The sequence below is a fragment of the Balaenoptera physalus genome, assembly GCF_965194825.1.
Source record: "Balaenoptera physalus genome assembly, chromosome: 12".
NCBI classification, from domain to species: Eukaryota; Metazoa; Chordata; class Mammalia; order Artiodactyla; family Balaenopteridae; genus Balaenoptera; species Balaenoptera physalus.
Window position 1 is genome coordinate 16,981,692 of NC_138897.1, and position 15,700 is coordinate 16,997,391.

At 46.3% G+C, this 15,700-nt stretch overlaps 1 protein-coding gene across 24 annotated transcripts in view; it reads right to left on the reverse strand.

Moving 5' to 3' along the window:
- NEDD4L (NEDD4 like E3 ubiquitin protein ligase) overlaps positions 1 to 15,700 on the reverse strand; it is a 338,860-nt gene that overhangs the window by 21,587 nt on the left and 301,573 nt on the right. For all 24 annotated transcript variants that reach the window (XM_082417940.1, XM_082417938.1, XM_082417934.1 and 21 more), the window contains 5 exons: positions 14,500 to 14,565; positions 12,490 to 12,719; positions 10,880 to 11,001; positions 8,338 to 8,408; positions 6,607 to 6,702 (listed from right to left, as the gene is read on the reverse strand). In XM_082417940.1, coding sequence (XP_082274066.1) covers positions 6,607 to 6,702; positions 8,338 to 8,408; positions 10,880 to 11,001; positions 12,490 to 12,719; positions 14,500 to 14,565 — 585 coding nt within the window. The remainder of the gene's footprint in view (positions 1 to 6,606; positions 6,703 to 8,337; positions 8,409 to 10,879; positions 11,002 to 12,489; positions 12,720 to 14,499; positions 14,566 to 15,700) is intronic.

Here is a 15,700-nt window from a genome sequence, read left to right on the forward strand (position 1 = left end):
CTAGGGATGAAAAATGGCAGAATCAGCCAGCACTGCTGAGTGTAGAGAAACCGTTCTTATCAATGCTGGTGGTGAGGGTCTAACTGGTTCAACCTTTTGAAAAGATAATTTGGCAACAGGAGTCAAGATTTTAATGTGCATATGCCTTTTCATAATAATTTCTCTTTTAGGACTTACACCAAGGGAAAGAAATTGGTCAAGTGTACAAAATGTATATTCCAGGATTATACTCATCGTACTGTTTACATAGTGAGATACTGAAATAGCCTAGATGCTGACCATTAGGGCATGGTTAAAAAAGGTACAGTCTATGAAATGGAATTTGGTGTAGCCATTAAAATGGTATTTACTGACATGGAAAGGTACCTACGATATATTAAGTTAAAACTGTACACACTGTACAATTCCATTTCTGTTAAAAAGATAAAACCTTATGTGTGTGTTTACAGAGAATAATTCTGGAAGACACAAATCAAAATTTTACTCGTGACTTTCCTCTAGGTGGTAGGAACTATGAGTGACTTTAATATGTGTTTATTGTACTGACTTTATTTTTATTCCTAAGATTAATATTTTGCAATCAGATAAATAAAACTGTTTTTGAAAGGAAAAAAAAAAACAAAAAAGACCGGACCATACTCTCTGTGCTGAGTAAGGAATCGTCGGCTGGGGCAGCCGTGGGTCACATGGTTGGTTGGGGCTCACATGTAGGTCACATGGTTCCTCCCGGCAGGCAGGGAAGGGGGTCTCCAGGCCTGCTCCCTAAGCTGCTCCCTTAGAGTAAATCCTCCCCAAGCCCTAGGGGCCTCTCAGTCAGGCTTCCCCATCTCCCTCTCCTCACACACCACCTGTGGGCTGCTGTTCAAATTCCACGTTTTAAATTTTTTTTGGCTGCGCTGGGTCTTCACTGCTGTGCGCGGGCTTTCTCTAGTTGCGGCGAGCGGGGGCTACTCTTTGTTGCGGTGCGCGGGCTTCTCATTGCAGTGGCTTCTCTTGTTGCGAAGCACGGGCTCTAGGAGTGCGGGCTTCAGTAGTTGCAGGATGTGGGCTCAGTAGTTGCGGCATGCAGGCCCTAGAGTGCAGGCTCAGTAGTTGCGGTGCACGGGCTCTAAGGTGCGCAGGCTTCAGTAGTTGTGGCACACGGGCATAGATGCTCCGCGGCATGCGGGATCTTCCTGGACCAGGGATCGAACCTGTGTCCCTTGCACTGGCAGGCGGATTCTTAACCACTGCGCTACCAGGGAAGTCCCAAATTCCACTTTTTAAATATAGTTGTCGTCTTGTGTCTGAACTCCTTCCTCAAGGACCCAACGTGAAGACACTAACACAGTGCCTGGCACACAGAAGGGGATTAATAACTGCTCGTAGAAAAAAAGTGCTCTTTCTTGAAGTCTCCTGGCCCAAGCATGAACTCCTCTCTCTTCTTCGTAAAGACCACAAAGATCAGAGGAACCTCTGGGGCGCAGCACGCGCAGAACTGGACCCCTCTTCTGTGGCAAGGGACAACTTCAGATTCACACACGTCTCCCCGATCTTCCTCAGATGCTTTACGACAAATGTCTGAGGAGTCCACCGAGAAACTGTCTAGGTCAAATCGGGCATCCTGGACCCAGGCAGAGGAAGGCTTGACTGCTTCTCATCGTGTTCTTGGGCGCCGTCCTCATCCTCCCCAGCCTCTCCCAGCGGCCGGCCCACCTTTCTACCTTCATGTTTCCCGCAGCTGCCGCCTGCCCACTTCCTTGACCTGGTCTTTGAGGAACTACCTCCTCACTGGGGTCTTGGTCTGGTTCCGTCCAGCTCCAGCCACGACCTCGCTCTGCCCCTCACCTCTCTCTCCTTCCTACTTCCAGTTTCTGCCTCTTCCCTTATTCCCTCTCCCCAACCCAGTGCTCCTCAGCCTTTTTCCCCATTAATTACCCCCCCGGAAGCCTTTTTAGACCCCCCAATTGCCCCTTCCCTCCCACGCAATCTTACCAGAGACCCATGGTGCACCTGTGTTATGTTCTGCGGCCCCCTTGGAGGACCACAAACCACTGGAATGGCTGAGACTTTTTGTCCTCCAAGACAAAACGTTGTCTAGTTTTTGCCCCCTAGGGGTGTCGTCTCCCCAGTTGAGAATGTGTGCCTTCGCCCAACTCAGGCCAGGTCCCAAACAATTTTCCTACAGGCTGCTGCCCATTCTCTTCCCCTCCCCACTGCACAGCTTCTTAGAAGTCCACACTGCTAGTGCCTCTTCAAAGCAACCAAATCAGGTGCTGTTCTGCTGACCCTGCAGTCAAGAACTTCTGCTTGGCACAGCTCTAAAAGGATGTCTCCTCCTGGTGGGGCACGTGTGTGCAGGGGTGTACATGAGTGTATGGTTGATTCTTTCTGGTTGGCATATGACGATTGTTCAAATATTGAAATTTGTTCATCGGAAACATTGTTAGTAGGCCCCAGAAACCAGCAGCTGCAGATTCTCACCAACCAGAAAGGAAGCAAACTGGAAAGAAGTGGCAACAGCTGCAATTTCATTACATGAAGTGACAGCTACCACCAAACTTCATGGCCTGGTATTTCTAATCATGGAATGAGAAAAAGAGAGCCTAAAGCACTAAGGAAGGCCGACTGCATGCACACCTCACTTCTGTGGTAACTTCACTCTAGTGAAGAAATGACTTTATCTTTTTGCACAAGGAGGCGTGGGCTTCCTCTTGGGTTAGAAAATGGCAATGCATAGTCAGCAGTTTTGCTGAGGGCCGGGGGAGGGAGAGGCCTGCACAGGCCTCTTGCTGATGTCCACGTTTTTCGTTCAACAACTCTATTTTGAGTGTCTACCCTGTACCAGGCACTGCCAGGTGGTGAGTGCACAATGGGGAGCAAAAGGCAGACCCAGGGCAGCCATCACCGGGACTGACTCTGCTGGGAGAGAGAGACACTAAACACATAACCATACAAATAAATGCAAAGCCACTTATGGTACCTGCCATAGGGAGACACGAAAGACACTCTGAAGTACTGTGGTCCTGGGTCAGAGCTAGCTTTGTCTGAACTGAGGTTGGGAGTGTGTTCCCAAATGAAGGAACGGCATGTGCAAAGGTCCTGAGGCAAGAAGGAGCTTGGTGTGTGCAAGAAGTCTTGTGGGACCAGACCCAGAAAGCATGAGGGGCAGCACTGATGCAAAATGCACCTGGAGATGAACAGGCAGGGCCCAGCCACACAGGACTTCATGAGGCAAATTAAGGATTTGGGTCTTTATCTTGACAGTGATAAAGTGGGAAATCTCTGCATGTTTTTTAGCAGAGGAATGAAATGATCATTTCACATTCTGAAAAGACCACTCTGCCATTGTAGGAGGCCAAGGTGGATATAAAAAACCAGTTAGGAATCTACGAGAGAAGATGGTAGCTTAGGCTTGGGTATTGTTGGTGGGACAGACAAGGAGAACAGAGAGAACTGAAGAATAGTTGGGAGTCAAAATGAACAGGGCCTGGTGATGGATTGGATATGTGAGATGAGATCAATGTGTGCCTGCTTAATTCACTCTACATTTCTTCCCAGAACATAAAATAGATATGCTAGTTCCTTGCTAATCAGGTTTCGCTCTCTAAAACGGAAAGCCAGTAATTTCACAAATAGGGCACCTAATCATTATCTTACTCATCTCGTGAGTCTGTTTTGATTACTGCATTACTCTACCTGATTCAATCCAAAGTCAGAAAAACCCACATTAAATGAGGAGGTTTAAGAATTGTTTTTAATGAACCATTGACGTGAGCTATAACGACCATCAGAATCTATTAGAAGTCTACTTAAAACATCTTGTTTGGTTTGTACTTATTAGTTGGAAATAGTTACATTTAACTGTAACTAAGGAAGGTTTAGTCTGCTTCTAACTTTGGCATCACTAATGTCTTCTGAACTGTGTTAAGTTAGTCATATGGATTTCTACAAGTGGATATAATATAAAGAGACCTTTTTTTTTGCATTTGACACCCAAGACTGATTTTAAATCTTCCTTGGTTCTTTATCTCTACTCCTCCCTACAAGCGTTAAAAATGCAAAGAAGACAGAGTTCCAGGATGATTAGCCGTGTGTTATCCTCTGAAAATTGGCAGTTAAGACCCTTAAATAGGTCCAGCTTAAAAAAAAGTCATTGCACTTCCAATTATTTTGTTGTCTCACACTTGGAGCTTCCATTACTTATAACATTAAAAAAAACCTAGGTCGGCATGATTCATTCCTTTGCTCACTAAGCATTTAGCAGCCATCGCTACACACCGGGCACTGGAGAAACCAAGGAGACCTCGGGGGCTCACAGGAGGCAGCAGGCCGGGGATGGCTAGAGGACAGAGCGTTATGGCGGGGGAGAGGAGGATGGGTCGGCAAGGAGAGGGCGCCACGCAGCCAGTGACAGGGCACGGGGTGTCCTGGGGGACACCGAGGCAGGCACCCCATGGCTGTGAAGGTGAGAGGAAGGAGGTGTAGGTAAGGTGGGCAGCGAGGGGTCCTAAGCCGTGCAGGAAAGGTTTTAAGTCACACTGAAGGGCACGGGCTGGCCAGTGAAGAATCTGTGTCGAGCAGAAGAGTTGCAGGTCCGGGTTTGCTTTTCAGAACCACTACATCTGGAGCATACGTGTGGAGGCATCAGAGAACGGACTGGAGTGAGGGGCGATGCAGGGACCAGGGAGACTGCTACATGACACAGCCAAGGAACCGGCAGAGCCTCAACAAGGGGAGGGTGCAGACAAGGGAAGCGATGAGGAGGCTGGGGCTAGAGGACGCAGTGACCAGCTGGACACGGAGGGAGAGGGGAGATTCCAAGGGGACTCCAGTTTCAGGCCGGAGGGGAGGGTGTGGCCACTGGTTAGACCGGAGCGGAGGTGGGGGGTCGGGAGGAGGAAGTGGCTTTTTCAGTTCGGGGACCTGTGGGTCTTTCAGGAGACACGGCTCAGGAGGCAGCCGAACCAGGGGGAATCTGGACGCTAGAGGAAGGGTGTGGGCTGCAGGTAAGAGGCTGGCGGTGAGCCGCGCAGAGCTGCAGCTGGGCTGGGTGAGGCCGCCCAGCGAGCGAGGCAGGACGAGAAAAGAAGTGGGCAGGGGAGCATCGGTGTCGCGGGGCCAGCAGAAGCAGCAGGGCTTAGGGGAGGTGGAAGAAGAGCAGCGGGGTGGGGAGGGGGGAGAAGGGATGAAGTGGGGGTGACTTGCAGGGGCTTCAGGGGAGGGAGCAGTGGAGGAGGGAAGCAGACAAGGGCCAGAACCCATTTACGTTCAGTCCTGGGCAGGGGGGGCCACCGCTAACCTGGAGGCGACAGCTTTGGGGGTGGTGCAGAAGAGATTTCCCTCCTCCACCCCACGACAGGGCTCCCACAAGGACAGCAGTGTCCATCGGTCTGTGAAGGTTTGGGGGCATGAAGCACAGGATGGGGCGAAAAAGGATGGGGAGGGCAAAATGAGATTCCTAATGGACTCGTTGATCATTTCCGTTAGTCACAGGGTCTCTCTCATCCCTGGCGCCTGAAATTCTATGAGCCTCAACTCAACCAACCAGGAAGGAAAGAAAACACAGACTCCCTGAGACCCACCCACTTCTGGGACTCACACGAGTGACGGTTTCCTGGCTTGAGCGGATGTAACAAGTAATTTGGGTGTGTGATCACGTTCCTTCTCAACAGTTTTTACCCCAGGTGTCATTAATTTCTTTATACGCAGCGGCATCAGCTTCTTTTTTCTAAGACTGCGAACCCAAGAGGGCAGGGACCCGATTTCCTTACCTCACCTATAAAACTGAGCACAGCATCGTGAAACGATAGCCAGTGCGAGCACGCTCTTTGGACAGTGGAGTACACTTTCAGTAATCTCTGAAGCAATAAAGAACAAATCAATGTCACGTTCCATTAGCAACCCTTAAAACGGGCTCCATGATCTCATGAACGCCAAGGCCATGTACACTTGGTCTGGTAGAGGGGAACTCTCTCTGGGCTTTTGTGAAAGGACAGGTACCAGGGGTTGGATAATCCTGAGAAGTCCTTCCCCAAAGCATCGTTATCACCGGGGGACAAACGAACCAAAGGTTTCAGGTTTAAGACAAACACATCCTACAGAACGTCAGGATGATGATGAGAATTCCAAGAAGGCAACTTTACCTTTGAAATTGATCTTTATGGTTAATCCAGCCTTAATGACAGTATTGGTGCAAAGCAAGAAGGAATGTTAGAAAGCCCTGAGCCTGCTGAGCCCCCAAAGACAAACTTCACCATGACAAGGGAACCGTTAAAGCAGAGGGAAAAAACCCAAGGCCCCCCCAGACATCACCTACTCCTGGTCATGTATTTATATCACTAAGTAAACATTTACACTATTTTTTTGAAGTATGTAAATTTTAAAACCAAGGCACAAACATTCACATTCAGATCTGCTTTAGATGTGAGACGTAGGTGCTACTTCACACGCCAGAGGCCTTAGAATTTCTCTGACTTTGCAGGAAGAGAAGCAGTTGTAATTGGGACTTGGCTTCCTGGCATGACAATAAGATACTGATACAATCAAATGATAATTAGCAAAGACTCAAAGAAGCAAAGACTCTTTGAAAGTCAAGGGGGAGCTCGTGGGGTTACCCACACATACCTGCCCAAAGTTTTCTTCATCAATGCAAAACATAAGGTCCAGTTCAGTCGGATCATTTTCTAAGATCCATTTCAAAGAGTTGTAGTATTCACTATCCTACAGAAATGACACAAAAATTAAAATTAAGCATTTTTTTCCAAAATATACACTCACTTCTTTAAATAATTGTGTCCTTTCAATGTAATTCCATCCAGAATCTCAAGAAATGCATTAGTCACTAATATGTTTCCAGCTCTACCCCAAACCTACTCTTCCACTTTAATTTAAAAATACAAACTAAAGAACTGCTCTGGTAGTAACGGGGGTTTGTAGTCGGAGCCTGTCCTCTGCGGAGAGGAAACAGCCTGCTCTGGACGGCCGTCATAAAATCACAGAACTGAACACGCAGAGATTAACATACTCCCAATCGTTTAAGAGTGAAAATATCAGAGGAAAGTAGGAAGGATAGAGAATGTTCTAATTCAATACCAATGGCTTCAAGTTATGCCCCTTCCTGTGCTTCCACCACTCTCTGCAAGTCACTGTGAGCAAAGAGGAAGGCTGCCCTGGTGTCAAAACCCAGCACACAGGCCCCGAGAGCCTGGGCTCCTCTGTCTCTTGGGCAGCCCCAGGGGCTCCACAAAGACAAAACAGAATGTGTGCACCAGCTGTCAACATGGGGAATAAAATTCATTTAGACTTGAAGAGAGATTTTTATACTCCTAGCTTCCTCATCATACAGTAACAAAAGCATAAAGCCTAAGCTAAAGGTAAAAGCTGAAGAGAAACTTGACACGGGTACCGTGGACACAGAGAGCTGCCCGCCCGTGCAAAACCCAGCTGAGTGGACTTGTGTGCGCTGCTGGCCTTCTACTCTCCTGCCACACCCAGAGGACGAGCTGTGAGAGGGGGGTACACGGCTCACACACCCAACCACACAACGCGTACAGCCAACACGACAGTGAGGCTGAGGTGACTCAAGTGACAGAACGTGAAAGCGGAGCTGCAAACACCCCAAATGGATGAAGACGCTTCCTGATGGCCCCGTGTGTGGCTGGTGAATGGTGAGAGGTGAGAGGTGAGAGGTGAATGGCGGGAGTACAGGTAAATTAAAAGAAAAACAGAAGCAAAAGTATACCAGGAAAACAGCATCAACTTTTGTTTTTTTATAGAAAAGCCTTTCAACTCTAAAATGGTCAGCCTAGATTAAATAAGTTAAATGCAACACGAAAACCCAAATCAAAAGTTAGCAATTATTTTCTACCTTTTCCTTCCTCTCCTACACTGTAGCGGTCAGTTACCCTTCTTCCGTATCTGGGATGAGTGTAAATAGTCTTCCCTTCATCTACTGTTTTGGTCTGGCTTTCTGCCATTTTTTTGAGGTCGGAAAACAGAGGGATAGCAGATGAACCTCTAAGTGTTCAGTATTATCAGTTTTCCATGGAAAACAAGGGCAGCAATGAGGTCTCCAAATGACCCTTGGATTTAATTTGGTCAAACCAGTTCTGAGTAAGCAGAGGTAACTGAGCTGTGGGTGTACCTACCCTAAATACCATGACTCTAGGAAATGTGAACAATGATTTGCTTATTTAAAAAGTTAGGGAGATCAATTAACCTCTCGAACAATCCCTGTTGTCCATACTGAATGACGACGCCCATAAAAATTGCTGTGACTACAACATGGTCTCAACTACCTTTCCATAAGGCACAAGCTGCTGGTGAGGTCCACGGGAGTGACCTCTATTCACTCACCACAGATTCCATGTCATTCAGAGTTATCTGCTTTCCCAGCATCATTTTGTAAAACGGTCGAATGAAGAAACCTAAAACACGGTGAAAACTGAGTTAGTTTCAAATCTTTGATCATGCTGTGCATCAGAGCATGAAATAAAAGATGAACCTGCTTTCATCTGAATGAGAGACCGGGACAGAACCATCAAGGGCTTTCTGTAGTAAGATGAGGGCCTGGTTTGGGGCAGGGTTGGGGGTTAGGGGTTTAGGAAGGAGGGCCGTTATACTAACAGAGATGGTACAGCAGAGGGGTGAGGTCAGAAAGGCTGCTGGAGGTGACAAATGAGCTTCAGGCACAATCAGGAATCTGCAGCGCAAACAGGGCGCACGCATGGGGGAGCAAAGGGCACTCCCAGCAGAGGGACAAGACTGGGGACTCGCCAGCACCGAAGCACAGGGCGTCCGGGGCAGACAGGCCAGAGAAGGGGCTGGGCAGGGAGTGTACAGCTTACACGAGGTGCCGGAGAGTCCGGGCTGCTGCCCAGGGCCAAGGGGAGTCACTGAAACGCCAGGGGGCAATTCCACCTGCATTTCAGTGCCATCGCTTGGGCAGTAATGGGAAGAGCAACAGGAAGGGACAGGAAGGGAACGAGGGAGGCCGTTCAGAAGGCTGTGCAGTCTTCCCGGGGGCGGGGGGCGGGTGATGACGGCCTGAGGGAGGCAAGGGCGGTGGCAACGCCGCCACGACCGCGCAGGTGCCCCGCAGGGACCCCACCTCACCCTGTCCCAGGCAAGTCAGCGTCACGCACCTCCTGACACAGGCACCCCCGGAACCTCAGTCCTCCCCCTGCACCCTCAACTCCCACCCTCAGTGCCCCCTCCAGGTCTAACCAGCCACCCTCGCAGCCCGCTCCCGCTCCCACTGGCTTCATTGCTGCCCTGCGGCTGAGGCTCAAACCCCCTGCCGTCTGGGGGGTGAAGCCGCAGAAGGGAGCAGGGGCTGATCTGATGTGCGGTGTGTCTGCTCTGCCTCCAGGGCCGTTCACGGTCCCGGGAAACAAAGACACTGCTGGCCACACACCTGGGGGCGTTCGGGCTCTTCTCCTTGCAATTCCCGAGGACACGGTTACCTCCTATCTCCTTTTGCAGCCGGGACCTAGATGCCCCCATCACTACTCCAGGCAGCCTTGACTCCTGGCCCGTCCTCGCTCATCTGAAACGATCCCAGCTTCTAAGTGCGCCAACCCCACCGCAGCCTCCCGGCGAGGCTAATCCTGGTAAAGCACTCCCTGGCCCTCCGGCGGAGCCGAGAGCTCCCTGTGTTCCCTTCTGCTGGACTCTGGACCCATGTTTCCCGCACCCTCACTAGAACATTGGTCCCCTCAGGTCAGGATCTTAGATTAAACTTCTCTCTATTTCTCCTGTAGCAACTAAGAACGTCTTCTTGCTCGGCAGAAGGTAAATAACGGACGTTCTAATAATCTATGGCATGACTCCAGTGCTGCAAATTAAAATACATTCACTGTATATACATATACACAGTGAGACCAGTTTCCTTCTAATCAGAAAAAAAAATGTTTACTCCTGCCACCAGCGCTGCCCCCCCCGTAAAAAATAAAATGTTTAAATTAGAGGATCAAAATCAGCTAGCAATTACCAGTAAAAATTTATTAAAGGAGAAAGTACACAGGGTACATCAATTATTTACTAGCATAGCTAAGGTTCCATAAATGCAATTCACATAATTCTCCTGGAAATCTCTCTCTACAGTAACTGCAGTGTCAATCTTAAACCTTGCTCTGCCTTCTACCCTCAACCATTTCACCCCTAAATTCTTCAAAAATATTTCTGATTCTCTTTCCTCACTGATGACTTCTGTAATGTTCTCTTAAGGGCACTACTTTTTCAAAGACCAAATCCATAAGAAGTCTCTATTATAAGCCTATTGATACAGCGAGGGAGGGGGGTTTCACTCCTAACTTCCAAGGTACCTTGAAATTCTTGGTACTTTGCATGACTTACGTGCTCTAGATAATAATGAGATTATTTTGTGCCATCTGTTTCAGCAGTGATCCCAGGGGTCAAGGTCTTAGCTGAGTTATAACACTGCTTTGAAATTATTTACAGTCTCTTCACATTCAAAAAAATGGTAATTTGGGGACAAACAGGACAAAAGCAGGATACTGGCTGAATTAGACTGCTTTAATGAACTTTTCAATCCGTACTTTCCATCTGTCATCAAATCTAGTTCCTGCTAAAGAAACGTTATTCTGGAAAACTTATGCAAAAATACAGAATGTTCTGTGCTTCACACTTAAGTTTTTCAAAAAAATTTTTTTCAAACTGTGTGTTGACACTATGTCTTCAGTGCTCGGATTAAGACGATACCAGGAAAAAGCACCTTCATTATGGACAAAACATTAAAGAAACTACTGATTTACAGAGGGGGAACCAGGGAAGCACTTTTGCTTAAAACCTATGATGTGAAAGATAAGACACCTGATAAGAGACCACAGACAGCACTGTCCAATTTTTATTACTTCAACACTTTTTAATAACTTACCATCTAAAAGTTTCCCATGAAATACTGCCAGACCAGCAACTCTTCCAATAAAAGTGAAATAGGACAAATGATCTTCATTACAGAGGCCTGAATTGGGATTGATCTGAAGCGTGTAGTTGTCCCTTTTTAGGGAGGGAGAGAGGGAAAAAGAAAGGCGGTGAATAAATGCAATGAATAAGAAATGCAAGAATTTGAATTTTCCACTGCTGCCTGTCATTAAGCTTTTACAGTGTGCCTGCAAACATCCTGTACCTGACAGATAAGGCATAAAAGCTAGGCAACGGGGCTTATTTAGTTAGCCCTTTTCCGTGACCAAGGACAGAGGTCTACTAGAGCTGGTGGATATGCCCTGTTATGTTAAACCATGAGAAACTGGATATCTGACTACTGCTGATCGGCAAAAATCTCAACTTCATATGGTTCAGCCAAGTATTTTTGGAAGCTGAGAAACCCCACATACCAAAGGGGCTGGACATGGATTCCCAGCTATGTGTGAGTGCAACAGGTTGTCTCTGTGAGAAAGGGGGTTAACTCCCTTGAGAAGCTTTGGTTTGGGGATTAAAATTTTTCCCAGAGGTCCAACCCCTGATCCATCTGACCAGCATTCTGCCCTGAAAGGCCCGGAGGCCACTGGGAGCAACGTACGGCTGTCCCAGCAGTGCAGACCTCAAAACGTTGACATGCACCTAATCGTCCTTCTTTGTTCTCACAGTCAGGGGGATCGGTGGTTTGCAAAATGGGCTCCGTGGCCAGATTCTTCTGGGGGCAGCTTTGGGAATGAGGGTAAGAGGTGCAGATCTCGCCTCCGGATCCTGCCCTCCACTTCAGTGGCTTTTATCAATTTTACAAAATGGGAAATTCTTGGCCGGAGCACCAGAGAAGAGCACTGAGGCTGCCTTCCAAAAGAGCCCCCAGGAGACTGGCACCAGGGGAGAGACACGGGAGAACCCTTGTCCCCGCAGAGCACAGGCTGCTTTTCAAGGTCAACTGTTTTACTGGGGGCTCGGGTCCTGCCTAAGCCATTGGAAAAGCCACAGCCTGGAGGAGGAAAGGGTGGCCTTGCAAGTAGCCAATGTTTGATCCCCGAGAAAGCAATTGACTCTGCCTCGGTCTGCATGCCTGGCAGTGATGAAATCTTAATGCAAGCGGGAGCGGTCTGGGCCTTCCCTCACAAGCCCAGGGCATGGTCCTTTGGATCCTAAAGGACGGGTCCTCAGTTTGCCTTTAAGTAATTTGACTTCAGAAACTATTCTTGTTCATAAGACAACAACCTTCTGAATTCTGACAGTGACAAATTCTCCTGAATTAACATAACGTTACGAATGAAAATTGCCTTGTTCCTTACCGTAAGTACCCAACACATTTTCGATCTCAATTACATGAACCCAACAGACAAGAGAAGATTTATTTCTAGGTGTTCGCAGAGTACGTTCGTTCACCATGTGGAGTCAGACCTGTTCTAGACTTAACAAGGGCTGGTGGGGAGGGGCTGAAATCAGCAGTGTTAATTCACCTCTGAGTGAGCTGCTTATTCTTTCACTAAGTTTAAATTCATGAAGAATAAAACTGCTTCAGCGCGGACACCTTCTGAATGCACTCCAGACACTTACGTTGCAGAGTACTCGAACAGACCATAATAGGGGTTGAACATCTCTTTGGACAGTAAGAAGAACCATTCTCTGGCCACGCCCCCGTAGTCCAGACCTTTTTCTGATTCAAATTCAATCCACAGCCTAGCTTTCAGGACATCTGGTCTTTTCACAGACATGATTCTCCGATAAGACTCTTCAAATATGTTATTTCTGTGAAGTTTCATTTCAAACCTATTTGGAATATCAGCCTAAAAACAAGAGAAAAAAAAACCCCACACACCATCAGACAGTGAATATACACCTTACTTCCTAACAGAAAAAAAAAAAAAAAGAACAAAGAGCAGAAATGATGGCAGCCTTCAAATAAACAAGCAATGATGAATGGTTCCAACCGAAACTCTCTCCTTTCTAGATTGTTCTTCACACAGACAGAAAGCCTATGTCAGGAGGAGACACACAGCATCCACCAGCAGGTGTCAGACTGAGCCAGCAACACGCGCTGCAGAAGAAACTACGCTGAGTAGAGACAATCATCCTCTCTCCCTTTTATAAGCAATTGTGGGGCACTTATCCGCCCACTGGCAACTGAAGTATGGTCAACTCTGTATATTGTTTTAGTCAGAGAAAGGGACTGTAGTCCAGGGGATTAAAACCCACAGACAATCCCCACCTGGCCAGGCTGGGACGACCCTCAGCCCTGGTAGGGACTCTGGCTGGTAGCTGTGACCATGATGCCTACAAGCTAGTTCTGCTTGCCACGGGGAGCGGGACCCCGATTTTCACGGCCAAGTTGTGGGAAAGCACCCCAAAGGCAACAGTTAAGAAATGTGAAAATAAAAAAGCACTTGACTGAAGTTGTGAATAACCGCTTCCTGGAAAAACAGGTCCAGGGTCAGCTTTGCCATGATGATGGATCTACAGTCAGTTTCCAGGCAGAAGGTACCACGGTGCAAGTGCCACAGAGTGAGACAGCGTGATATCTACAGTCATCACATCCCTGGAGGAAATGCAGGCGACTCACAAAGAAACACGGGAATTCCACAGGTTCAAATTTGAGTCATTTCAAATTTACTCAGTTACTCAGGAGCTCCTCGAGTCAGGATGTTAGAAGAGAGAACAGAACCCCTAAGAGGGAGCTCCCCGAGGCAGAGGCTGTGTTTCAAGCGTCTCTGCATCCCCAGTGCCTCATCCATAGCAGAGGCCGGGAAAATGAGGCATCAGCTGAGGGAGTGGAGCGGGGTGGGGGAGATGGGGAAGGAGCACAGGCAAATGGGGGGTGATCTGAGCTGCAGCTTTCCCCAGGGAGGAAGCCAAGAAACAGTGACCAGAACAAAAACACCCCCAAAACAGTGAAGGCACAAACTTAGGAGAAAATTGGTAAAATTTACACCAGAGAGGTGAAATCAAAGTAAAACAGAAGACATAGTGTTAAAGTATTTGGGGAGATATGTCAGTAGAAAATATAATATTGTATTTTAAAACACTGCCTGTAAAAAGCCTTATAGGGTTTCTCAGTTTTGTCAGAATCTTAACGGGTTTCCTGGTAAGAATTTTAATCAGAAAATTACACTTGGTCTTAATATGTCAAATATTATAAATTATATTTTTTGTTGTACATATCATCATTAAAACTGTACTTCTGAATTTAAAGGGACTTGAACATTTTTCTAATTAGGATCTAGGTTTTATTAAGTAGGATAACCATAATTGATTGCATAGGCTTCTCCACATTTTTTCACTAGTTCCTGAATTATTTTATACCTCATAAAAATCATTTCTATTTTTTAATGTATTACATAAGAAATTGCCTTCAGGTGATTTGATATGTAATACTAAGTTAACCTTCACTTACCATGTCTGTTAAAAAGAAAATTCAGATTGAAGATCCAGGTGGATCAAAGTGCAGTGAGAAAAGGAAGGTCATATTTTTAGTATACCCATAACAATAAGAAACGAGTTGTTCTCAGTGAAGTAATTTTGGTAACTTACAAATGACTAAAACAGCATTTTTGGAAGACATGTACTCACAGGTTTCTTTAATTTCTTCCTAAAGTAGTCATATTTCTGCTTAAATTCTCTGGAATAAGGAACAGCCTGGAAGACAAATGTATAAATATAGATAATATGAACAACATGCTTGAAATTTTATGTATACTAAGCCAACATTCAGAAAATTTCATGAATCATGAACCTTAAAATCGTCACTCTCCATATAACCATTGAAATTTACATAATGCCTACATAGCACATGCGAATGTTCTAGAAATGATTAAGGTTTATCAGCACTGAATAGGGCTTTCACCCCTGAAAACAACAATATGGATATTCAAGAAATCATTTAGAGGTATTATACATAAACTAAATAGACTTTCCATGTGACTTCTGTCTGAATATGCATCAGGGTGCATTGTAATCTTTTTATAGGTTGTAGTTTAGGTAAGTTATTGGCTATCACACTTTAACACACAACTCCAAATGACCTACACTGTCGTTCAGAAAAGACTAATTGTGCTTTAAAAATCTTTGGGAGACGAATAGCCAAAGCCATCTTGAGAAAGAGAAACGGAGCTGGAGGAATCAGGTTCCCTGACTTCAGACTATACTACAAAGCTACAGTAATCAAGACAGTATGGTACTGGCACAAAAACAGAAATATAGATCAATGGAATAGGATAGAAAGCCCAGCGATAAACCCACGCACATATGGTCACCTTATTTTTGATAAAGGACGCAAGAATATACAATGGAGAAAAGACAGCCTCTTCAATAAGTGGTGCTGGGAAAATTGGACAGCTACAAGTAAAAGAATGAAATTAGAACACTCCCTAACACCATACACAAAAATAAACTCAAAATGGATTAAAGACCTAAATGTAAGGCCAGACACTATAAAACTCTTAGAGGAAAACATAGGCAGCACACTCTATGACATAAATCACAGCAAGATCCTTTTTGACCCACCTCCTAGAGAAATGGAAATAAAAAGAAAAATAAACAAATGGGACCTAATGAAACTTCAAAGCTTTTGCACAGCAAAGGAAACCATAAACAAGACAAAAAGACAACCCTCAGAATGGGAGAAAATATTTGTAAATGAAGCAGCTGACAAAGGATTAATCTCCAAAATTTACAAGCAGCTCATGCAGCTCAATATCAAAAAACCAAACAACCCAATCCAAAAGTCGGCAGAAGACCTAACTAGACATTTTCCAAAGAAGATATACAGATT